This window comes from Meriones unguiculatus, chromosome 15 (assembly GCF_030254825.1).
Source record: "Meriones unguiculatus strain TT.TT164.6M chromosome 15, Bangor_MerUng_6.1, whole genome shotgun sequence".
Classification (NCBI taxonomy): Eukaryota; Metazoa; Chordata; class Mammalia; order Rodentia; family Muridae; genus Meriones; species Meriones unguiculatus.
In genome coordinates, this window is record NC_083362.1 from 41949544 (window position 1) to 41975041 (window position 25498).

Genomic DNA, 25498 nt, shown 5'->3' on the forward strand with positions numbered 1-25498 from the left:
ATATGTGAAATATCACACTCCCTGAAATCTCCTAATATGTCTTTGTATTTTGAAAGAAAATTGAAGATCTTAGCCATGGCTGGCAAGGCCATGTTCCTAGTCACACACACATTTACATACATGCACACACATCCATTTCCCCCCCATTCTAGCCCCATCAGCCTTCTTTTGATGTTTCTGGTCCATGCCACATTGGCACTGCTGTTGGCTTTTACAACTGTTGAACCATCTGCCTCATGTTCTTCCCTTAATGGTCCCAACATCCCTCTTTAGTGTCGTTTAGGCTCTGTCCTCAGGAGAATCTGCCTCCGCCTTCCTCAAACACACCACACTCTCCTCACTTCTCCTCCTCATTTCTAAAGAACTAATCACATGAAGATTGTGTATGGGCCTGGAGAGATGGCTCAGTGCCTAAGAGCGTTGACTGTCATAGCAGAGGACAGGAGGGTGGATTCCAGCATCCACACAGCGTGGGTCACAAACAACTGTAACTCCAGCTTCAAGGAATCCTATGCCCACTGCTGGCCTTCATGAGTGCCTACACACATACATACACACACACATACACACACACAAATGCAAATAAAATAAATCCTTAACTCTTCTGATTGTATTTGTTTAATGTTTTGCTTATCTTTATTGATAATATACAGGCTTGTTCTCCTTATGGCTTAGCAAATGTCTCCTCAGTGTGCACACTCATACTTACGTATCTCTTTACTAATTCCAGACCTAGAACTATTTGCTAAATCAATGAAAGTGCGCTGTTTAACTTAGTGATTCTTTTGCTCAGCTCACCTTACCTTGATTGCTTTCTGAATATTGATGCACGATTCTCTTATGGTTATCAGCAACTTATTGAAGCGGCCCATCTCTTGGACAAGCACGGTGTTCATGCTCTGAGTGTAGGTTGTCGGGTATCTCCTCATGGCAGCCTCAATATCAAAGTTGCTGGGAAGTTTACCCAGGATGTCCCCAGCCACATCGTTTACTACTTCATCTGACGACTTTCCTCCGGAACCTGATGAACGAGACTGAAGAAGTCAAACTGTTACAAACACCCTCATAGAGGCCAAACAGAAGAGAGGGGAAAACTGGCAGGTAAATCTGAGGATGACTCTGTCTATTCTATCGATAATTCTTCTCCACATAAGATTTATCAAAATGATTGCAAGAGCCATGGGGCATGAAGTTTTGAGAGACGAGCGTGAGACGGGAGGAAGGAGACCCTTGTGATGTGTCTAGAGAAGCAGGACCTTAGGGGACATGTGTCCGTCCTGTGCCCTCTAAGGCAGGCGTTTCCCTTGACCGAGCAACTGGACAATGACAACCACCAACAGTGAGAAGGAGGAAACGTGGCCGTGTCTTGAGAAAGCTTGCCACGAAATCTATTTGCCAGTAACTGCTGCGCCGGCTTGCTAGAAGCGCAGCTACCGTGTTCTGCTCGGGCCTGTAGGGCAAAGAGAGCAGGCTCACCTTCCTTTAGGAGGCCCCATTACGGAGAAAGGATGGGAGGGTGTTAGTGATTCCTTTCTGAAGCTAGAAAGGCACATGGGGTGTAATTTGTGTTTTGTGTTTACCGTGTCATCTCGTAAATGAATCTACGTTTTCTGGAATGGCTTTTAGAAAATTCTGAGAACAAATGTCCTCCGAGGGGTGTGCTGGGAGGGGAGAAACACTGCCGGGCACATTGACGAGCTCACACTTTTCCAGCAGAGGAAAACTGACTTTAGTTTCCTTCCTAGTTTACATCTCCTGGTCTCCTTACAATTGATATTAAACATTCTATTCTGTGAATACTATCATTTTCACTTAGATTTCTTACCTACCTCACATACTGCTAGAGGAGCTTATAAAAATCAGACAATAAAGCAATTAAATGCTGGCAAGTTTTAATTGCCTGCTAGTAAAAAAAAAATATATTAAGAACTATGCCCATAAACATTTTTTACAGTCCCAAAGTACTTAGTTTACAATTAATATTTAAACCAAATAATAGAAGGAAAAAATAATGAATGCTGGGCCCAGACTAAGTGAAATATCTTCCTTTTTATTGCTTTTACAGAATAATTTCCTTTTTTGTACTTTGGCCTACATCTAAAATGACATAAATGTATTAAAATTATTCTACTTCCTAGCAGGAGCTGTACTAAAGCACAGAAAACATGAAACCTACAAAAATAACACACATACACACACACACACACACACACACACACACACACACACAACCTCAGGCTTATAACCAACCAAAAATGTAAGAAAACTATTTTGGCGACTCAGCCAGCCTTCTTATCTACCCCAAACCACATGGTTGGAATTGTGGGTTTAGAGAGCAGCATTCGCCTGGTGAGAAGCATCAGGAGGTGCAGGGTGCTGCTCGTTTGGAAGTGCTGATGTGGCTTTTCATTTCTCCTGCCTTTCCTCCACCTTTCCTGCCTTTCCTCTGTGCCGCCACAGTCACCACCTACAGCTTTCTAAGGTCATCCCCTCCCCCCTATGTTGACAGTCGAAACTGTGGCCCTACATGTGGTAGGCCAGTGGTTCTCAGCCTGTGGGGCGTGACCCCTTTGGGGGTGGGGAGGCTTGTCAAACAACCCTTTCACGGGGGTCACCTAAGACCATCAGAGTGAGTTCTGGGACAAGCAGGGCTGCATAGTGAAGCCCTTTCTTGAAAAACCAAAAGGATGGTTGGAAAACACAGATAATTACACTACATTACACGAATATTCCCAACAATAGTAGAATTTCAGTTATGAAGCAGCAGTGAAAATAATTTTATGGTTGGGGGCACCACAACACTAAAAGCTGTCTTAAATGGTCTCAGCCTTAGGAAGGTTGAGAACCACTATTCCAGACAAACACTACCCTCTGAGTTGCCACTCAACCCAGCCCTTTCTCCCTTTTTCACTGTTTAGTTTGAGGCGAAGGAGAAGCTGGAGAAACGACTTGGCAGTTACCAGTGTTTGCTGCTCTTACAAAGGACTCGAGTCCAGTTCTCAGCACCAGGCTGGAAGGTTCACAGCTGCCTGCAATTCCAACTCCAGCGCACCTGACTCCATCTTATGACTTCAACACCTGCCCACACACACAGGCACAGAAATACACCCAACAGTACACATGAAAAAGGTGAGGTGCATGGCTCACTGATCTGCCCAGAGAGGCCTTGAACTTGAGATCCTGCTGCTTTGGCCTCCCAAGTGCTGCCATTACTACCATGAGTTGCCTCACCTGGTTGGGTGGTCTTCCTTTAATTGGGGAAAGATGAGTGGGATCTATTCTAAAAGAGACCTTGAAGAGTTTAGCCCTTTAGAGATTCCACAGCATATTGGTCTTATAATTTTCCTTCTTAAGATAAAGTGTGACTGGTAAGCACAAACAAAAGATCACTGAAAAAATAATTATACTCTTGACTCTGGTATCTGCCTCTTCCATTTTTCTCTGAGATGTGTTAGTTAAGGACATTAGTGCAAAAGTCTTGTCACCATGAACTGGCTTGCAGAGCTCTGCAGTTCTGGTCTCTGTCTCTGAGCTGTGACTCAGGAGCCATCGCCTACATACTGTGAGAGTCACACTTGCCAGTCTGAGTCCAAGGAGTATGAAATAGGTTGTGTAATCACAGACTGAGGAGACACCCTGGCATATCCAACTTATTTGTTTGGTTCTGAGCCATTTTCTGTTAGAATGAGTCCATTGTTTTAGGGTTCTGCCACGTGACACACACCAGCAAGTTTAAATAAAACCGAAGACACTAAAATAATCCTGCCATCGGGCTTTCACATATGACAAGCTTCTAATGAATCAGTTCCTCAGGACTGACTTACCCGTGTTTGCTCATATACTTTGTGTGTACTCTGTCAGTGATAGGTTTTCATGTCATCAATGTGTGAAATGGGCATCAAGAATAGTTTTTAATGGGTATACTAACAGAAGCTAGAAATAGAGGCTTTGTGATAACACACCCCACATCCTCCTGATTCGTGGCCTTCTGTGGATGAGTCTCAGGTCTGATGCATCTACAGAATGTGAAAGGAGAGTACAGGAGAGCAGCTTAGAACACAGGTTCTCAGCCAAACCAGTGACAGTCACACCGCTTGGCTTTAGGTCTCGCCTTGAAACTGGACTCCCCAACCTTAGTTCAACTACTTAATCCTCTTGTGTCTCATTTTCCTCTCTATAGAACATGAACGACAACGGCCCCTCATTCCTTGGTTTGCTACAAAGACAAAGCAGTGCTAAGGAGAAGCCTGCACCATAAGAACAGGAACCATCACTGCTTCATGCCGGGAGGCCGTGAAAACACCTGCCTCTGCCTGGCTGAGTAGTCAGGCATCCTTAGTTTACTTAATCTCTGTGGGAACTCTTGGCAACTAGATTAATTTGCTTTCAAAGATTATAAACAAGTGAGGTTATCCTCTAAGGAAAGAGAATGCCTCTTGATGGATGCAGGATGAACAACTGTTTAATGCACAGACTGCTGCCCACATTTTAGATGTTAAGATTTTACCCTTCTACTCACCTGGGCACATTTGTTCCACCAACAGGGCTGTGTACCTTCCACCAATAAACTATCTATTTAGATCCCTTTTGTGATATTGCTATCATATACTTAAAGTGTTAGGAAATCTAATAAAACAGTGTAAAAAGAACTTTTATGCAAATTAGGTAAAATGTCCTTGGATATTAAATAAAGATGAATCATAAAATAGGCAACTGCTGTTGAATCAGTAGGAGACCAGAAAGTAAAACAGGTAAAATTCTACACAGATCCTGCTCCCAAAATGCTTCCCAGGCATCTTTAAAATGTCAGTTCCTACCTAAATGAAAGGGAGATAATAAACACTGTATTTGGGGCAAGGCTTAGGCATGAAAGCAAAACAAACTGGAATTCTTGGAAGTAAGGGACTCAAAGATATGCTTTTGTTCCAAAGCAGGACTGATGAAAAGAAAACGCCAGATGCCCACATTCTCTACGCTCAAGTCCATAATTAAGGGATTTTGTGGGAATGTTTTTTCTTTTGCTTTGAGAGCTTCTTTGGCAGTTTTGTCAGGAGCCTGCGCCTGATGGTGGGGCAGAGAGATGTGTGCTGGCTCCAGCTCAGGAGCCATGAATCGCATAGCACACACCTGGGTAAGGAGAATGTTATCAAACAGCAGCTGCGTCTCCGACTGATCCTTAGTGATGTCGGCGTTGGCATTCATCCCAAAGATTTCTGGTGCTGGGGTCAGTGGCAGGGTCTTCGTGTACTCAATATAGCTTTTGTGCTGCAAAGATGAATGGCCAGAAGTCAGGAGGTTAGACGTCAATTATGAGGCAGAACTTGACTCAGAAACAACGCTTTTCAGTCCTGGAGCCACGGAGCGGATGAGCCTGTGAGCCTGCATGCTGAGTGTTTTCCCTTCTTTCAGCTCGGGACAAGGCTAAACAGTATGGGTAAGTTTAGAGAGAAAAAGGTAATGTGCCATTTATTTTGACAAGGAAAGCGGTTTCTGGTAATATAATTTAGGAACTTACCCTAGCAACGACAGAGGGGCATGGAAACTGGTCAGCTGGGCAGCGATGAAGCAGCAGTTCTGAGAATGGCTTTGGTGGAGCCAGAACTCCAGAGGAGAAGTCTGCCTCTGTTTCCTTATTCCTCTGTTGCTTAGAGCTGAGCACCTCTGCCCCGAGGCTATGTGAGGACTGAGACTTGGAATAAGTACCTGGACTCCTTACGTTTGGACATCTGGACCCAGCACTCACTCAACTCTGTTTCCGCATAAGTCCTTTAACTAGGCCCCAGACTAAGAGTTCAGCAGTATGTATTTTCAGGGCCTCTCCTCTGCTCCGCTCTCTTCTCTCCTTTCCTTCCTCTCTCCCTGTCTACAATCCCTCTTACGTCCCCACCTATGAATCTATAAAAGCTCTCTAACCTCACCCTCTGTAGGCCATGCACGGATTTCATTCTCCAAATTTGAAAGGCCAGGCCATGAAAGCCACTGCTCAGAACAGTCTTGGTGGCTGTCAGGTTTCCAGGACCTCAGTCTCCTAAGACAAGCTCGCTAAGAGCTGAGAAAGGTTCTATCACTCTTCAAGACACCCCAGCATTTCTGAATCACTAGACAAATTCTGTATTATATTTTCCTAGTGACTTTTTTGCTGTGTGCTGAGACAGGGTCTCACTATGTAGTCTGGCCTTGGACTCTTTGTGTGCCTTTGGATTTTTGTTTGTTTGTTTTTGTTTTGAGACAGGGTTTCTCTATGTAGCCCTGGCTGTCCTGGAACTCTCTCTGCAGGCCAGGCTGGCCTCAAACTCAGAGATCTGCCTGTCTCAGTCTCCTCTGTGCTGGTACTAAAGGCGTGCTCCACCACACACTGCTTAGCCTTGAACTTTGGCTTCAGTCTCCTCAGCCAGGATTATAGACACACGCTCCACACTCACCTTGCTGGCGACTGTTCTTTAGTTCATCACAATTAAAATGATCTTTTCTGGTTTATTCCACTTTACTCTCATCATGAAAAACAGACAGAAGTTTAGGAATAAATGTTGTTTTATTAATTCTGAGATACCCAATCTTTAATATTACACATCTTTTTAGTCACATGTGCACACATTTTGTAATATATTTATATGAATTTGCATCAAAATTTATATTTTCTGAGGCTGGAAAGATGGTTCAATGGTTAAGAGAATTTGCAGCTCTTGCATAGGACCAGGGTTCAGTTCCCAGCACCCTCAGCAGGTGGCTCACAACCACCTACAACTCTGCTTCCACAGGATCCAATGCCCTCTTCTGGCCTCTTCAGGCATTGCACATGCATGAAGCATACACATATATATGTAGGCAAAACACTCATACACATAAAACTAAATTTTAAAATAAAAAAGAAGTTAACCCTCAAAAATTATGCTTTCACCAGTGCTCATATAATCATTCGCAAACATCCATGAATTCCCACTTCTTTCCTAAGATTCCCTGCACGCTGCCCAAAGGTTGCCCGTAAGTCTCAGCATCTGCATTGATAGTCTGCAGGGCAGAGCCTTTCAGAGGCCCTCTGTGTCAGGCTCCTGACTTGTTCCCTCTTTTCTCCTTCTTCTGATGTCCATCCTCTTTGCCTTTCTGGATAGGAATTGAACATTTTAGCAAGAGTCCTCCCTCTTGATTAGTTTCTTTAGGTGTACAGATTTCAGTAGGTTTATCCTATGTTATATGTCTATATGAGTGAGTATATACTGTGTGTGTCTTTCTGCTTCTGGGATAACTCACTCAGGATGACCTTTTCCAGATCCCACCATTTACCTGCAAATTTCATGATTTCCTTGTTTTTTATTGCTGAGTAATATTCCATTGTGTAGACATACCACAATTTCTACAAGATCTGGAGAGGACAGGAACTCCACAAGGAGAGCAACAGAACCAAAAACTCTGAGCAGAGACTGATACTCCAACCAAGGACTATGCATGGAGATAACCTAAGACCCCTGCACAGATGTAGCCCATGGCAGTTCAGTATCCAAGTGGGTTCCGTTGTAATAGGAACAGGGACTGTCTCTGACATGAACTGATTGGCCTGCTCTTTAATTACCTCCCCCTGAGGGGGAAGCAGCATTACCAGGCCACAGAAGAAGACAATGTGGCCACTCCTGATGAGACCTAATTTGATCAGAAGGAAGGAAAAGAAGTCCTCCTCTATCAGTGGACTTGGGGAGGGGCATGCATGCAGAGCGTGGAGGAAGGGAGGGATTGGGACAGGAGGAGGGAGAGAACCACAGGGGGGATACAAAGTGAATAAAGTGTAATTAATAAAGAATTAAAAAAAAGATAAAAAAACATACATGAATTCATGGCCATGGAGGTTTTTATCACTAATAGTTTTATGATACGGGTCATGAAACATACATGTCGTCCTCCCCCTTTTTTCTGACCACCTAACAACTCATCATTATTGGTCTCCTTACCCCCAACATCAGCCCTAATTAATGATGGGTTGGGGTTATCAATTTATTTTGCGTGTCTCCCATGCCATGTGGCCGTGGGTTCAACCCCAGTGCATATTATTTGACCCTGGGAATCAAATGAGAAATGAGTGGAGTATGCTGGAAAGCCCTTGAAAGTATCTAAGCACTATTGTTCTGAAGGCAGTGCACAGGGCTGGAAGCAATGGCCTTGTGCCCCAGTGGTTCTCCACGTTCTGTTTAAGTGACCTTTGACGGGTCAGTCAGCCTCAATGAATCTGCTTCCTTGTTTGTAAAGGAATAAAAAAAAATGATACAATGTTAATTTGATGCTGCAGTGAAATCATGACTTAGCACTGATTAAAGATTACTTTGGTATAAATGTTAATTGTTACTGCTAATATTTTATGATCCCCAGCATGTGTGTACTCATTTAAGTTGTGACAAGGTCCTTCGACCCAAACATCAAGCTCAAGAAGGTAAAATTTCAAGTCACTAGGCGACCCAGCTCACATTGCAGCGAATAGGAACCTCCTAACTGCCTTTGTACACTGTGTGTGCTCTGCTCCTACATAGCTGAGAAAAGCACAAAACAGGGGGAACAGTAAGGTTAAAAGTCTGCTGGGAAGTCACCATGAGAGGCTCTATCACCAGTCCCTGGGAGTTCCTTGTTCTCCTGATTTTAGGCTCCTTAAAGGGGGCGTACTTACATCACCGAGAGGAGGGACGAAATAGATGCCACTCGAGTCAAACTGGTAGTCTGCTTTTTCAACGAGGTCCGTGCAGAAGAACTTGTTCAGGATGCTGCGCAGCGTGCGCCGGTCCCAGTCGTCCGTCACCCGGCCTCCGTAATTGCATTCCCCAGTCATGTACCGCAGAGCATCGTAAGGGAGTTCCTAAGGTTCAGAGCCGCAGTCACCAGCCAGCGAGGAGATGCCAGCAGCACACAGCCTGGCTGCGGTGGCCAAGCTAAACAGCTTCCTAAAAGCTTGCGATAACACACTCTACTTTTATACGCTTTCCTGCTAATTACTGCAGTTTTCCCCGTGACAGTTCTCTTGGCTTATTTCATTTCCATTTAGCCAATGCTGGGACTAAAACTCCTCTGATCTGTTGTGATTTGTTTATTGTTCAATAATATAATTTGAATTAATAATAGTTTAAAATACTTGCGAGGGTCTTAGTTGTATATATATTTGTTCTAACATAAGGTCAGACTTTTCCTTTTCACCACTTAATATCTAAATCCTTTCACTCCTCTCTTCCATAGGTATTGTATACCTGCCATGTTCCCTATTGTAGTTCTATTCTTGACATTGTTTGCCTGTAATTCTAGATTACTTTTCTGTGGCTGTCATTTGGTGACTAAAATCAAGAGAGCAGAAGTACAGCAGCAGGCGATGGTGGGAGCATGTTTGTGCCTGTCTCTCTGGGAGGGCGCCCAGGCTCTCTGGCCGTTGGTAACTCCAGGTGTTTCTTGCCTTGTGTGACAAGCGAAGTTCATCATACTTCCTACTTGACAGAGCTGGCTTCCCTGTGTGGGTGCAGAACAGCGATCTGACTGAACATCAAAAGCCCATGCCAGGCCCAGTCTCTCCGTTTCTTGGCCGGCAGATGAGGATGTAGCTCCCAGCTACGTCTCCAGCGCCATGCATGCACCCCACCACGATGACAATGAACTAATCCTCTGAAACTGTAATCAAGGCCCCAATCAAATCCTTTCTTATTTAAGAATTGCCATGGTCATTATGTCTACAAAAATAGAACAGTAGCTAGGAAAATACTCCTTTCTGTGTTGAACAGGTTCTTCTCTAGGCCTAGTTTACCAAGAGTGTTTTCATCACTAATAGATATGGGATGTTGTCAAATGATTTTTTTTTTCTGTACCTACTGATGGGGTCTTGTATTTCAAATTCTCTTTTTTGTGTTTATTCCATGGATTTGACTTTTTAAGTGATAAACCAAACTTGCATACTTACATATTTTAACTAACTCCTCACTACAGACCATATTTTAAGGTAGACTATATTCTCCAGATATTGAAATTGCTAACTAAAAATGTTCCGCACTGCTTTTGTACAATTATTTTAGCTCGGATACCTCCCCCTCTGGCACTGTATTTTGTCTCTATTACTAGTTCTGTTCTTTCGTTTTGTAGGTGTTACTATAGGAAAACAATTCATCACATTTATGCTTCACTTGATTATTTCTGCCACTTGAGCCCTCCATCTTTATTTACTTAGTTTCTTGTTTGCTTTTATTGGAATAGAATTCATTCCTCCCTGTGTGCAAATTAAAAGTCTGAATTTTTTTTATATTCCAGTGATAGATTTAATTAAAGCTATCCAACTGAACTTGAGTATGATTCTGCCAAAATTTAGACAACTTGCTTTAGGGAGGGGGGTGAAGGGAGGCTGGAGCTCCCTGTTCTTACAGGTGCTTGCAGTGATTTACAGAACAGCTTTCAAAGTTTCAAACTTATTTAAACCCAGTTGACAAGGTTCCCATCATGCTCAGTGTTTGATGTTCCTGAGAGAGGGAGAATGCAAGAAGGAGAAAATGGGAAAGTGACTGGGATGGAAGGGGAAAGGCTGGGGAGGGAGAGAAGAAAGGAGGGGAGAAGGGAAGAAAGAGTACTGTGAAAAGCATCTCAAGTTCAAGGCCTGCCTGGCCTACAGAGTGAGTTCAAGTCCAGCCTGGGAAAGGAAATCAAATGGTACTTCAAGGGGAAAAGAAAGGGAAAAGAAAAAAAGAAAGCATTGATGTGCTGATGCATCAGCACATGTACTTAAATCCCAGTACTTGGTGAGCTGAGGCAGGAGAATTTCTGTGAGTTCCAGGCCAGCCAGGGCTACACATTGAAACCCTAGCTCCAAATGGAAACAAAACAGTAACAAAAGCCCCAGAGAGAATCAGAATTGTGAAGTGTGAAGGGAGCCTGATGTGACGTTAGGCTCTCTGGCCTCCTTCCAGAGAGGCCTCCTCCTTTTAGAGAGTTTTCAGTAGTTTGTTTCTAGACAAAAGAGTCGAGACTCAAAAACAAAAACTTAATTTCTCAAGAAGTGAATTTGTGCTTCAGAAAAGAAAAATACTGATCCTCCTGCCCCACCCCATTTCTAAGCCTAGCTGGTTTACAGTCTTTTCATAATAAATACATCATTCCTTCTCAAATCCCCACAGGTGGCTATGTGTCAAAAATAAAAGATAAAACAGAGGCTCCTTTGAGACAAACTGACATCCTAACTACCTCCTAAAGCAGTTACAACTTCCTGTTATAATAATGTACTACTTGATAGGCTGTTGGGGACTGCTTTGCAATTTATTTTATAAGAGCAGATTTAATCAGAAGTCCCCGCACCAACACTTACGACATGATAAAGAGTAAAGAGATAATATCCTTGCTGTGCTGTTTACGGTACCTCATACTGGTTCAGGAACATGTGGAGCTGCTGCACGCTGATCCTCAGATCTGTCTCATTGAATTCATAAGGAATATTCCACCCCAGGGGTCCGAATTTCCGCCTCTCCTGTACCAAAGCGTGAAAGAAACAGAGGCCATAAAGCAGTTTCTTGAATTCTACCTGTAACGAGAAGAAATTGTCCCATGACATTTTTTTTTCCTGTGAACATTGTTTGCAAGGTTTTTAAATTAATATAGCTAAATTCCTTTGCTTTTATAAATGGTATGGGATTCTTTTCATCACCAAAATAACTAAAACAAGTGTATTTCTACGGGTGCTTCAGGCAAAAATGTGCCCGTTCATACTCAAACTCATGCAGCACCCATGGCTATGTGTACTAGGTTTCCAGAAAACAGAGCAAGTTCATCTAATTTGAATTTTACAGTAGGTTTTTTTCTTTGGGGGGAGGGCTCCCAACTGGAGAAACACAAGAATTATGAATTCTATGTCTAATCTCAGACCATTGTGGAGAAATTTCAAAGGAGATAATTTGACCTAAACTGGTAATTCTAAAACCTTCAAGAATACTGAATGCCAACAACAGAGCTTGAGGCAAAGTTGTGGAGCCATTTCCACAGACAAAGTAACTTCTGTGATGGTAGTCAGCTTGCTCTCATCCACCCTAGTGAAGGGCATGAAGGGGAGACGGTCATCCCGGCTAGGAAGAAATCAGTGGACCATCAGAGTTGACGCTCACCCGACCTGGGGACTGTGGGAAATGTAAAACTCAGAAGAGAAAAGAGAACAATCTGCTGCTACGGGGTAGAAGATCCAGAGGGAAACAGACAGGCAGTGGGCCAACTTGGTGGGAATCCCGAGGAGTGGGGGAAGCTGGGGAAGACAGCTTGTACCGTGTCGTGAGGAAACCTCACAGTAAGAACTGTCTGAGGAAACTTCGCTGGAGAGCCAGAAACAGACTGCATCAAAAGGAAACGGGCAGGGAAGACGGAGAGTGTTGCTTTAAACCCATGCCTAGACCAAAAAGTTCCCAGCTGAGATTGGGAACATTTGTCCTGTCCTGCGTCAGAACCACTACAGCTAAAGGCTGCCAGCTGTGCCAGGAGTTATGAAAAGGAGGCCGCCACCTGCTAACCAGGGACTCCGGGTTAGAGCTTGGAGAACCCGAAGCCTGCATTTTTAATAACAGTGCAGTAATTTACATATTGTACCATATCCTTGCAACTGAAAGAAACTGTATATTTTTTATTTAGCAAAAATCAGAAAAATCCCATGGAGGCCTCAGTTTTATCCCACAAGATAGTGTTTCTCTCATAGAATAAACTTGAAAAAGAGAATGGGAAACAAGAAGAGTGAGAGAGACTTAAAGGAACATGTTTGACAACAAAAGAGGTAGCATAAATTTAAAGAAATTGAATAAACATGCTAGCATAACGCTGAATTATTTTATACATAATGAATCACTGATCAAGTCAATTAACAATTGTTAGAATTAACAGATGTCTCAATGTAAAAGAAAATACAAACAACGTGAAATGAAGAAAGACAAGAATGCAGGAAGATGCAGTGAAACTGAAAATACTGTACTGTTATGTATTCATCACTTCTGAAGGGTGTGTGTGAGATAAATGTGTATCTCTATATTTGTATGTCTATTTTCTCTCTTTCGTTTTTGTTTTTCTTTTTAGACAAGAGTCTCTCCGTATAACTCTAGATCTGCCTGCCACAGTGCCGGGATTAAAGGTACATGTCACTATGCATGGCTATATTTAAGTGTCAGGGAACTCATTTAATATTCATTGTGGTTTCCAATACTATCCAACACTCAAAAGAAGCGGAGCTCTTCAGAAAAATGGCTGGCTCCATGACATACTCATGATAGATTGAAATGAGCCTGGACATCTTGCATTAGGAAGCGTGAGCTGCTAACAGCACAGAACTCCTAAAGCTGATATACATACACAACCAGTTTAATGGCGATCCCATTGACAAAACTGGAACAATTTGAGTATAAAATTCACGATTAATTCATTGCAAAGCACTGGGGGAAATTAACAATACCTATGTCCATGCCAACACTGGATAAACACATGGGAAGAAGGGCCACTGCTTGTGAGGAGTAAGTGCCAAGTGTCAAAAGTTCTGAGTGCTGCAGCTGTGGAAAAAGCACTTACTGATGAAAGATACTCAACAGATGCTAAGTATGGATGGAGGGTGGAACACCCTAACAATGACAGAAGAAAACCAGTCTGAGGGGGAACTAATCAACGTCTTTTTAGAAGATAAAAATTAATTTCATCCGCTGAGGATGTATCACCTACTTAATAATTTGGCTAAGATTTAAAAAGCTGAATCTAATCATCAGAAAATATCACACAAGCCGGGCACAGTGGGGAACACCTATAATCTCTGCCCTTGGGGAGGCAGAGTCAGGTAGATCACTGTGAGTCTGAGACCAGCCTGTTCTACAAAGCGAGTCCAGGACAGCCAAGGCTACACAGAGAGAGCTTGTCTCAAAACACCAAAAAAAAAAAAAAAAAAAAAAAAAAAGTCCCACAGATTCTGACTGTGTAAATTCCATGTTAAAGCACTATCATGAAGTGCATTCTTCAGAAATGCCCGTGTTGTAAGGCAAGAGGGCTGAGGAAATGCTTCGGGTTAAAGGGTGTAGAGTCCTGGGAGCAAGCTCAAAGGTGCAGCGCTTGCCAAGCATGCACAGGCCTGGGCCTGACCCCCAGCACCACAGGAACGAAGCGGAAACAGCATTAGGGAGGGAACACAGTTACAGGTGAACATGACTCTGAACCGTGCCCCAGTGCTCTTACACACATGGGAACCATGCTGCTGACCACACGGAAACACATGACAGAGTGACCAACGATACTGGCCTCCCTATTCCGGAAACATACATAAATGTCCAACTTGGGACCTGCAGGCCACATGCACCCCAGGATACCTCTAAACATGACACAAAACTTTCGACAGTCGGAGAGCTTTTGGGAATTTGACTATATGGCTTGCAGGTGTGAACTCTGTAGGTGTCAACATGGTCTCAATGTCAAAATGTTAGACCCTCCTAAAAGTTTTTAGGTCATGATATGTCTAGCTTACCTTCAATGTGTGTGTATGTGTGTGTACATACATATACACACATATACATGTTCTGCATTCATTAGTTTAATCAGCCTCAGATTAAAATGTTTTTGATTGTGCTGGTGTTGAATATGTAGTTATCTTGTTCCCCGCACAAGAAAACTGACAAATATTTATGTACCATTCACATTCTATTATATATTATAAGTTACTTAAAATTATTTAAGCTAGTACATAGGAGGATATGTCTAAGTTATAGGCAAATGTCATACCATTTTGTATGAAGCTGAAACATATGTGCATGAGTATCTGAGAAAAGTTCTAGACTTTTTAATCCTCCATGGATGCCAAGGGTTCAGAGTGTGCACACACAAGGAGTCTCTTACACACATAGAGAGAGACAGAGAGATGCAGAGAGAGACAGAGAAACAGAGACACAAAGAGGAAATGTATGTATGCATAGATACTAATGTATTTGGATACATAGAGAGGAAACACAAAACAACAGATCAAATAGTGTAAAATATTAACAGCAGGTAAATATGGAAAAGGACAATAGAGGTTGTTCCTTATACTACTTTATAGTTTTCTTGTAAATATAAAATCATTTCCAAATAAAAATTTAAAATGTAAAAAGGTAAAGTGTTAGGGGATTTAATGAGATTTTATCTTGGGTTGGAGCTGTTTCATTAATGCCTCTACCTATAAAATGTGATTACTACAGGACAGAAGCTTTAATCTAGGAAAAGGAGAAGGTTACATTACACTTGCAAAAGGGGCTCTGTCCAGCTTATCATATGGAGATGTCCTCACTACCTGTATGGGAGTCAGCAGCTTTCTCCAAGCCTTGTCAGTGCAAAAGACAGTCATACACAGGTCTTGGAGGTTCAGGGCAAGGTTGACTCCATTTTAAATAGATATGTGTGAATTTGTTTCTTTCTGTTTCCCCCTCCTCTTTGTCTCCTCTCTCTCTGTCCTCTCTCTCTTTCTGTGTGTGTCCAAACTTTGCATAATGAACATACTTTAGTGTTAGTGCTTTCCTTTGATGTGACTTAAATACTGTTCAGACATCAAGACAGTGAGCTTTTGAATGGCAAAACTTATCAAGGTTCATAACCTCCTATAAAAGAGTCCTTCCATTTCTAATTACAGCAAAACACTATGAAACAATTTTAGGTCACAGACACTCAGACAGAATCCTAATCATGAAAACAGTGGGTGTTTTCCCTGCCTGCCTGGTGGCTTCAGAAAAGACCCTTATGAGTCCCATCAATCGAGAAGGAAAAGCATTCTGGCTCTCATTATGGTTATGTGGAGGAAATGTTTTTATGTTTTAATTTAGAGAGATGGTTCCAGATAGTAAAGGGCTCAGTTCATATCCTGGAACAAGTACTCCAGCCTTGCAAATTTGGGCTGGGAATGGCTTACAGCTGACTTTCTCCACAGAAGCCTACATTATTAATGATACTCCGTAATATCTCAGCTGAGGAGGAGTGGGGCTAGTGGTAAAATGAAAATAAAATATTAATAACATTGACTTCAGCACAGTCAATAATCAGTAATCAAAACCAACTGTGCTGCCAAGCAGGAGACCTATTTAGTTTGTAGTTTTACTCTGTGCACACATCCCCCGATCACCGGGGGCCTCTTGAATTGCTTTACAGGGCTGAGGTGACAGGACTTAGCCATCACTAACAGGCTTTCTGCAGCTGTTAAAGAATTCGGGGTCAGAGATCGGGTCCATGAGGTATGATCGGATGATATTAGCCCGTAATCCTTTTGGTGCTTCGTTAGTCATTTTCACTCCATTCTGCAGCACGGAAACAGGGAAGTTTGGAGAAGGGTAACTAGTTAGCCAGATTCGGAAATCCGGGTGTGTTGTTTCTGCGCTTAATTCCTACGAGAAAACAAATCAGAAACAGAAGTGTAAATAAGACTGGAGAAATCATCTCAGTGCATGTAAGGAAGGAAGTCTGATAAGAGAAGGAAGCATCTATAAAATAGACATAGGATTGTTGCAATATAAGCAAAAGCTCAAAATTCATTTCTACCTGAATCACCGCACTTCACTGAGAAGGCCCAGAGCATTGTCGGTCTCCTTTAAAATTAAGTCACATGACTATACAGCTTATAGAGGTGCTATGTGGGTCACATGACTATACAGCTTACAGAGGTGCTGTGTGGTTCAGACCTGGCTCAAAAACTAAAGGTTTCTTAACATGTTCATGTATGCACTAACATTTCTGAAATATTCACAAAAACAATTCTTCATCCCAGGGCTAAATTAAGACTAAACCCTCCTCTTGCTGCAGCCAGATTTGGGAGTAAGCACTCACTTACTCCCAAATTACATTACACCAAGCTGGATTCCTTTGTTTGAGAGAGAAGGGTATTCTAGAGGGCAAGAGCAGATGTACCTGAAGCGTCAGTGTTTATCACTGCTAGCGCTCTCAGGTCTGAACACCGGCGGTCATGGAGCCCTCCAGTAGCACTGTGACATTAAGGCCTAGGAGTAACTGCTGTAGGCATGGTCACTGCTGTAAAACTGGGGTTTCTCTCATCATTACGCCTGCTCCTCTGGGCCAAGAATCCCCTGACACACTGGACGGGAACTGCCTTCTGGAAAGGGGGTCTCTATTCCTCTATTATCTCAGGTACAATTCTCAATGTGAACCCATTTTTCCTGTGACCCAGCTACAAGGATAACCTGCAGCTTGTCAATGCGAGAAATGAGGCCCTCGGTATGTGTATCAAAAGTTAGACTGCAGAGGTACACGCTAATAAATGTCTATCTGCATTTTTACCTCACAAACTTTCTCAAGAGTTGGCATCCAAGAGGTGGCAAGGTGACAATTTTGAAGAACGACCCATGTTCCATCCTTGACAGCTTTTTCTAACATCTTCATAGCAATGGGCCCTTGGCCTTGGCCGAGAGATAGAGAGCTAAGTTTTGAGCCCCCATAGCCCTGTGTACAAGAATAAGAAAGGTATCACTAAGCATCATTATGCTCTAATCAACACTTAAATGAAAATATGTAGGAATGATCATGGTAATAAAAAGAAAATTCTGTGGGGCTGTTGGCTGTTGATATTGAAAGGGTTAGGTTAACTTTGTAACCTATATGTCTTCTAAAGCCTATAGTTTTGAGTTTTAGGTCCAGGTTAAGCTAAAGCCTCTTAGTACCTTTTCAGAGAGTGAAGGAATGTGACCCTATCTGTAGGACAGATATAAAAAAAGGGGGCAAGCAGGCAATGACCTTCACTCAGCAAAAGAACGACCAGACCCTTGTCCTTGAGATAGCGTTTCTTAGCAACAAACCTAGACTTCTTCTGAGTAGCTTTTGACCTCCAGCCAAGAGCCCGCAGCCCTAATCTTCAAGGATGAGCTAACCACCCCCACCTTCAATTGCAGCTGCATCCACACTTGGCAGGACTGGCCAAGCTTGAGCACCTAAGACTAACCAATTATCTTACTTTATAGCTTCCTCATCCAATCCCAAATTGCCAAAACTAGAACTTCAAATCTCCCGCAATTTTTCTTTTAAAAACCTAAAGGCCTTTGTCTCCCGGTGCCACTCTTTGCTGACCAGCAGGGGTGACCCTGTTGTACAATGGTTAATAAACCTCTTGCTTTTGCAACGAGTCTTGGTCTGGGGGAGTTTCTGGGAAGGGCACAATTGAACTCCTGAGCTGTGAGACCCCAGGTCTTACAATATAAGATATAGAAAATAAAAACACTAAGAGGACTCTTAATCAAGAAGTAGATTAAAGAACAGAGCTGTCATATAGCAACCCCTAAAACACAAAGCTAAGAAGGAAAATATGAAGTAGAAGATGTACTTATCCTGTCCCCTGGAGTGAGTGTGTCAGTTACTTTAGATAGATACTGATAAAATTGGGAGACCAAAACCATTAACCGCTGACTCCCAGTCATCACCTTCCTTAAGAAATTCTGTGGGAATGTTTCCCATGCTCAACTGTGGCTTTTGGATCTCCTCATTTTGAGGGTAGTTGTCCCCAGACTTCCTGGAAGAGGTCTCCAATGACAGGAACAGGGGAAGAATGGATCTGGGGCCCTCTCCAACTGCTCATTGTGCATGGGCACTACCTCTGTGGGGGGAAAACACTTTGTGAAAAAAAAAGTAGAGGTGGCAATCAGAGACAGAGCAGAAGCTTGACAGGCACGGGGCCAGGGAATGACAACATTGCCCAACACAGAAGAGGCACGGAAGAGGAAACAGTTCAAAAGGAGGCGGAGGCAGTGTTGATTTGTTCAGACAGGCCCTATGAATGACGGACTCTTAGAGCGACCACCACTCAGAATCTCAGAATCCGCCAGAGAGCTGCCACTCTTCCTTATCTGACTTCCAAGATCTCTGTCCCAACTAGTGGGCCCGCTTCCATTTTGCAAGACTCCACAGTCCAACTGGGATGGCCTTGGGAATGAATGGTCATGCTACCTTGACACTTAAAGCACCCCATCTTTTACCATGACCTCCAAATCTCAACACTTCTCAAACAAGTAGTGAGTGCTTTATCAGACAGTCATAACACTAATACAAAATCCAGGCTATTCAAGTATGAAGTGACCCAACAGGGACTACTTTAACCTTAAGGTCACGTGGCTTTCCACAAAAAAACTATCCCTTCTGTGCTTTGGTATCCCTCACTATGAAATGGAGATGCCACCGTTTACTTCAAAGTCTTCTATACAATTTCAAAGAGAAAACATGAGTAACATCTATCACCAAAGTTCACTATCCGTCATGACCTCTGCCCACCAAAGTCCATTGCAGGCCATGACCTCCTTGCAATCATCCCTGTTGGTTTTAGAAACTGCAAACGTGTTACCACACAAGTTATTTGGATTAAATCAAAATGCAGAAAATCAACTCAGAACCTTCAGTCACCTGCTCACTACTTCTTGTTTAGACAATGCGGCATTAGAACACTTAGAGCAAATTAATTTGGATATGGTTTAAAATCTCTTACAAGTATAGATAATTGAGCACACTGTACTGGCAATGAGGCTATAATGCATAGCCGCTCTGAGAGCGAAAGAGGGCTGGCCTCCTTTAGAGATAAGGAAGAGGGGAAAGACCAGAGGTTCACCCGAGACTTGCTGGATTTGAATGTAAATCAACCAAGCTCATGTACCAGCATAAATGCTATGGAGCAAAGCAAACCAAATGCTCCTCAACCCCCAATTTTAGTCCAGCCTAGTGTCAGACTCACAACCCTCCTGCCTCTGCCTCCTTCAGGAAATCCTAATTGCATGTGCCACCACAACCAGAGACCCCTGATTTTAGTTTCACAAGTGGTGTAAGGAGACACTTTTAATTTAAGTACTGCCATAAAGTGTCATTTTCTTGGAGCTTTGTCAAGTTTCAGAATCCTAAGCCCTTCCTATGGTTGAGTGACAATTTTTAGCTCTCTCGTATCCTTTAAGACTTTCGTTAGGGCAAACATTAATTTTTGTAAAGGAATGCAACAGTGTCAGATAGCTTTGTCACTGTGAGGTACCTGGTCATCAGCGAATTTCAGAAGAGCAGCCATGGGATCTGCTCCAGGAGACAGCACGAAGATCAGTGGCGCACAACAGTTACTATCTGCAAACGCCTTGGACAGATCAAAGGGGGGCGGCTCAATGAAAGGGCGCCCCAACTTCTTGATTATGAATTCCTGCAACATCGGAATAACCTAAAAGGGGCGAGAACATATTTGAAAGAAGAGTCAAAATCTTCAAGGAGTTTCTAAACAGAGCGATTGCTGGGTGTGCTAACAGACGCCAGTGATCCCAGCCTGGGGAAGTCTGAGGAAGGGGGCTTACAAGTTCAAAGCCGGGCTGGGCCATATTGCAAGACCCTCTCTCAAAATAAAACAAGCTGGACTCTGGCTCTATAGCTTAGGTGCTAGCCATGATAGATCCAGGCTGTTACTGGGTACATAAATACCTTTCAGAAAAACAATTACACATGATTCAAAAAATTACCGATGACTGGTATGAGTCACCAGATTCAAGGCACTTTAATTTCTTTTAATGAGTATCCGAGACATGGAGAAGAAAAAAACCTAGTTTTAAAATTATTTCTTTTATTTTTTATGATTACATAGTTTCTCCCTTCCCTTTTCTCTCTTCAAGCCCTCCCATAGGCACCTCCCTGCTCTCTTTAAAATTCATGACATTTTCCCATTAGTTGTTGTTATACCCGTATGTGAGTAGTCAATACACATAGATTCCTAAACACAATCTGCTCAGTCTGTACAAAGTTACTCGTATGTACGTTTTCAGGGCTATTTGCTGTTGGACAATTGCTGTGCTCTTCCTGGGGAAGACTATTCCTCCTCCTCTCCCCCTTCCTCAGTGGTCTGGAGCTCTTTGTGCAGAGTTGAGGCCTTGTGGTTTTAAAACACAGATTATATCCCCACCTCTCTGAGGCAGCAAATATCATATACGTTACGCAGCCTCCCCACATCTTTACGAAAGCCCTGATACAGTCAAGGTCTGGGGGAGGCAGAGCTCTGTAAACAGACACAAGCTCTTTCCTAAGAAACAAGACATGCTACGCTGGCGGATTTTCCGAGATGAGAATATGCTTGGGCCCTGTTTGTGAAAGTAGAACGCTATGGCTTGGGGTCTCTGCATCAGTGGGTATGTGCTAACAATAAGGACATGGCCAGCCTCATCGAGGTCAGCCCTTGCTTCCCAGTGAGGATCTACCCCGCCATCTCTGGGATGCAGTGCCAGTTAATTGTAACCCAGGTATGACCTAAACAGGTCAGATGACATCATTCCTGTTCCAATCTCAACAAACTGCAACATGCTCCCTCCAAGCTATAAAGAATTACTTTCTGTCTTTACTTGCTCTTGCTGTTTTCCTCAGAGCTCAGCAAAACGTTGGAAAAGCTAATTACAAAAGAAACTAGACTTGAAGAAAAGCAAGAGAGACCGTTCAGCAGGCGCTGGAGTTCTAACTCTAGACAGTCCCTCCTCTGTCTTGCTCTGAGATTTGTCGCGACACTCATTTGAAACATCTTCAATAGGCAAGAGCAAAGCTAGCGAATCTTTTTCCAGGTAAGTAACATAAAGGTTTATGCTGGGTTAAATTGACAGTATTCTTCAGATGTATGCCTTACCAATGAAGGAGTTCAGTCCTGCAGTCAGTGTCAGGCATGGGCATAGGGTCAAAGGACAATGTCTGCTCTTTGGCTTTCTAAGAACAGCATGTATGCTCTTGAAACTGCGCATGAGAACTGCACCACATTCTGCTACTACAGCACCAGATCCCCTGAGAGTTGCTTCGCTTTTCTTTTCTTTTCTTTCTTTCTTTTTTTTTTTTTTTTTTTGCCTTCTTTGCTCTGCTAAATATTCAGTTTTCTCCTTTGACTATAAGACTACCAAGCAGAATTAGGAATGACATGCTGCAGTGCTGAAATGCCAATAGACTCCTTCAAAGCCTTCTTTAAAGAACCATATTTTTGTTTCACATGTACTTGCAGTTTCTGACACTCACATTTCCTTTGATAGTACGTTACAGCTATAGATGGTCATATGACTAACATCATACATATAATTTATTTAATTACCTGACTTCAGCTTATGTCTCAAGAAGTAACTGCCAAATGCACTTTTAACCCTGGAACAGGTATGTCTGCTCGCTTTTGAAGTCACAAATACCTGTTCTCTGTTTCTTAATCTTGCTCTCACACACTGATCAGTCCTGCCACATGGATCTCTGTGAGCATCTCCACAGGAGCTTAATTACCATAAAAGGCAGGAGGTGAGCCCAGCAAGTGGCTACCTCAGAGGAAGGAGTGATGGGAAGGGTTTGGGAAGGCCCTGCGGTCATGCCAGCAGAATGGATGCCATTATACAAGGATGGTGCTGCACGTACTGAGAGGTCTAACAACTCCAAAGCCCCTAGGAGACCCCAGAAGGCCCCAATCTGTTTGGCTAATCAGACTCCATGACAGGCTTCATTTTCAACTTTGCCTAACTTGGCCTGAGTTTCTGTTTTTCAGAACATAGAAGAACAGTTTCTGGAAAAACTGCAGCGCAAAGGCAGCCAATTAGCTTAAAGGTTAACACATGGGCTTGAGCTAAGTATTATGATTCAGCCCTGAGGAAAAGTCCTTAGCAACTCTGGAAAGTTCCTCAATATTTAGTCAATCCTAAATACCCTAAACCTCCTGAGTCACCACTAACCAATGAAAGGAAAGGCTCCCTCCCTCCTTCTGGAAATGCCCTCATTGCCTTTAAATCGAGCCTGTGTGCTCACTTTGTGGTCCCCATTCTATGGAATGGCGGCCCCTGCATGCTGGAACATTTCTGCAGAATAAATGCTCCTTGCTTTTGCAGACTACTTGAGTCTGGGGTCTTTCAAGTGACTCTTGAACCCTAACAGTACTACAACCCCTGAGCCCAGGGTGGCAATCCCGCATGCTTGGAACATTCCTCAGCTGAAGAAGCAGTTTACAAGTGCCAGTATCCACCGTAGATACTATCCTCTGGAAAGACTTACAAGTGCCTCCGAACACCAGTTGTGTGCTCTCTGCAGTATCTGTTTGAACAAGATTTGTGACTAAAAGTCATCAGCCTATCACAACACATTCTAAAGTCAGCACATGTGTGTTCCTTACATTGCTGAGAACCAATGAAGAAATATCCAGGTTCAAGTTAGACTTTTATTTATTTATTTATTTATTTGGTGTGTTGGGGAAGGGTAGTGTGCATGAGCATATGGAGGTCAGAGGTCAGCTTGCAGGAGTTTTCTCCTTCTAGCATGTGGGTTCTGGGGACCCAACTCAGGTCACTAGGCTTAAGGCAGGTGCCTTTACCCACTGAGTCATCCTGATGGTCCAAATTAGACTTTAAATCTGTTTTTCAATACTTTCTTAGACTCAATGGGTCTATGACAAAGGCACAGATGAGTAAACGCACACCTATAAGTGCTGGAATAAAAGCAGGTGTGGGGCACACACCTGTCCCAGCATTCCAGAGGCTGAGGGAAGAGCATCTTGAATTTGAGGTCAGCCTGGTCTATGTAGACTGTCTCAACACTGAATAATCAAAGTATAATGACAAGGTTCCTATCCAATAAGATGGCAATACTGTTCATTCATATTCAATTTCTATTAATGAACAAATAGGAAGTCTCAAGACTAAACCTTTATGAGCATTAGATTCTAATTCCAGAAATTCTAAGCAACAACAAAACATCAAAAAAATAAATTTACATACACACACAAACATACTCATAAACACATGTTCATACTTTCATATGCATACACACAGTTGATTTCTAGATAATTACTTTGTATCTCAGCTATTTCGAATTATCACAAATGTCAAACTCACTGCAGAAATATAAAAAAAATACCCTAATTTCCTATCTTAGGCTGTATCCTTGACTTTCTCTTTACCATTCTTTTCACAAAGGAAATTTTTTCCCTCATTAGATTAAAACAAAAACAGAATGTAACACTTATTCAACAGCATCTTTCATTCCAAAGTGAGTTTTAACCTTGCCACAAAATTGTAGTTTTGCAAACAAAATGACAAGTACAGAGGCCTGAAGTTTCCTAAGAGCTAGTTTGTCGAAGGAGTGAGTGGCCCAGGTTTTGAAAGCAGGACCCAGTGACGTGTTAACCACGTGGCTGACAGTGCAGCAATGTTTGTGTGTTGACACTGGAGGGCCCAGTTAGGAACGTGCCTGTCTCTCTTGAAGGTCAGAGGAGATAAATCCCACAGCTGCACTTTTCAAATTGTAACTGAAAAAAAGTTGCCTGCTTCCCAAGAGGAGACTAGAACTCCCAAGGTAAAGGCAGGTTGTGCCAGTGATGGGGACTCACTGGGCGAGGGACCCATCTGTGTCTGCAATCCGAACATTCTGGCGTTAGGTTTGTAAAATGAAATCTGTCAGGAGCAATGATTACAGATTCATGTAGGCAGCCGTCCTCCCAAAGGCAGGGAAAAAGCACATGCTTTTTCTATGCATGCTTTTCCATTCAGCACAATTCCTACAGGATTTATCTGAGGTCAAAGATGCTTATTAGCTTGCATCTGACAAGCTTCTTATTGAAGTCTGATGGATTTGCTTTGTGTTTACACTTTGGAATGACAGAACTGTGGCCAGAAGCTCTTCATTTTATAAATGGACTCCAAACACTGCACACCTCAGTACTTTTCCACTTGACATGTTTTCTTCTGTCAATAAGATACTATAACTATTAAATTTGAAGGGAAAGTATGAGCCCATCTCATTTTCCTGCTGGTGACTTAGCAAGAATCTTTCCAATTTTTCTAAACTACAGCACTGGAAAGCCTGGCACCTGAAGCTTCTGACGCAGTGGTTCTCAACCTTCCTAGTGCTGTGACCCTTTAATATATATAGTTCCTCATATTGTGGTGACCCATACCATGAAATTATTTTGTTGCTCCTTAATAACTATAGTTTTGCTACTGCTATGAATCACAATGTTAATATCTGGTATACAGAATATCTGATATGAGGCCCCTGTGAGAGTCATTTGACATCCACACAAAGGGGTCACATCCATAGGTTGAGAACTTCTGTTCTAACCGTTCAGTATTAGGACAGGGTTTCAAGTGGATAAAATGAAAAGGGGATCCACGTCCCACAACCCCCCCAAAATATTTTGTTATTTTCCTGGCAGGTATATATATTGTTTTAAGCCTAGAGTTAGTGAAGAAATGAAATGTATATTCTATTATCTCAAATATTAGTCCCTTATAGTACTGTTCCTCTCCTTGATAGACTTATACCATTCTACTCTAGAAATCCACACCCTTTTAAAAGGCAGAGTAGCTGAATATCACCATACAATATATAGTTTCCATAATAACCAATTCACCACTAAAACTTGGAGTACCCAGAAACAGTAAATGCAAAGAGCAGGAAGTTTCTGGCTGATACAATGATATTCTAATAACTGTTTTTACATTAAACACGTGGGTGTGGTGGTACAGACAGCGGTGACCAATTCACTGCTTCACTTAGGCTAGACGGGAAATAGCTGCAGTTGTCA

At 42.7% G+C, this 25498-nt stretch overlaps 1 protein-coding gene across 1 annotated transcript in view; it reads right to left on the reverse strand.

Annotated features, from left to right (window-relative positions):
- Dnah7 (dynein axonemal heavy chain 7) overlaps window positions 1-25498 on the reverse strand; it is a 253456-nt gene that overhangs the window by 23728 nt on the left and 204230 nt on the right. The window contains exons 55-61 of the mRNA XM_060368356.1: window positions 19973-20149; window positions 17254-17415; window positions 16146-16346; window positions 11357-11518; window positions 8648-8833; window positions 5128-5265; window positions 804-1034 (exon numbers count right to left, since the gene is read on the reverse strand). Coding sequence (XP_060224339.1) covers window positions 804-1034; window positions 5128-5265; window positions 8648-8833; window positions 11357-11518; window positions 16146-16346; window positions 17254-17415; window positions 19973-20149 — 1257 coding nt within the window. The remainder of the gene's footprint in view (window positions 1-803; window positions 1035-5127; window positions 5266-8647; window positions 8834-11356; window positions 11519-16145; window positions 16347-17253; window positions 17416-19972; window positions 20150-25498) is intronic.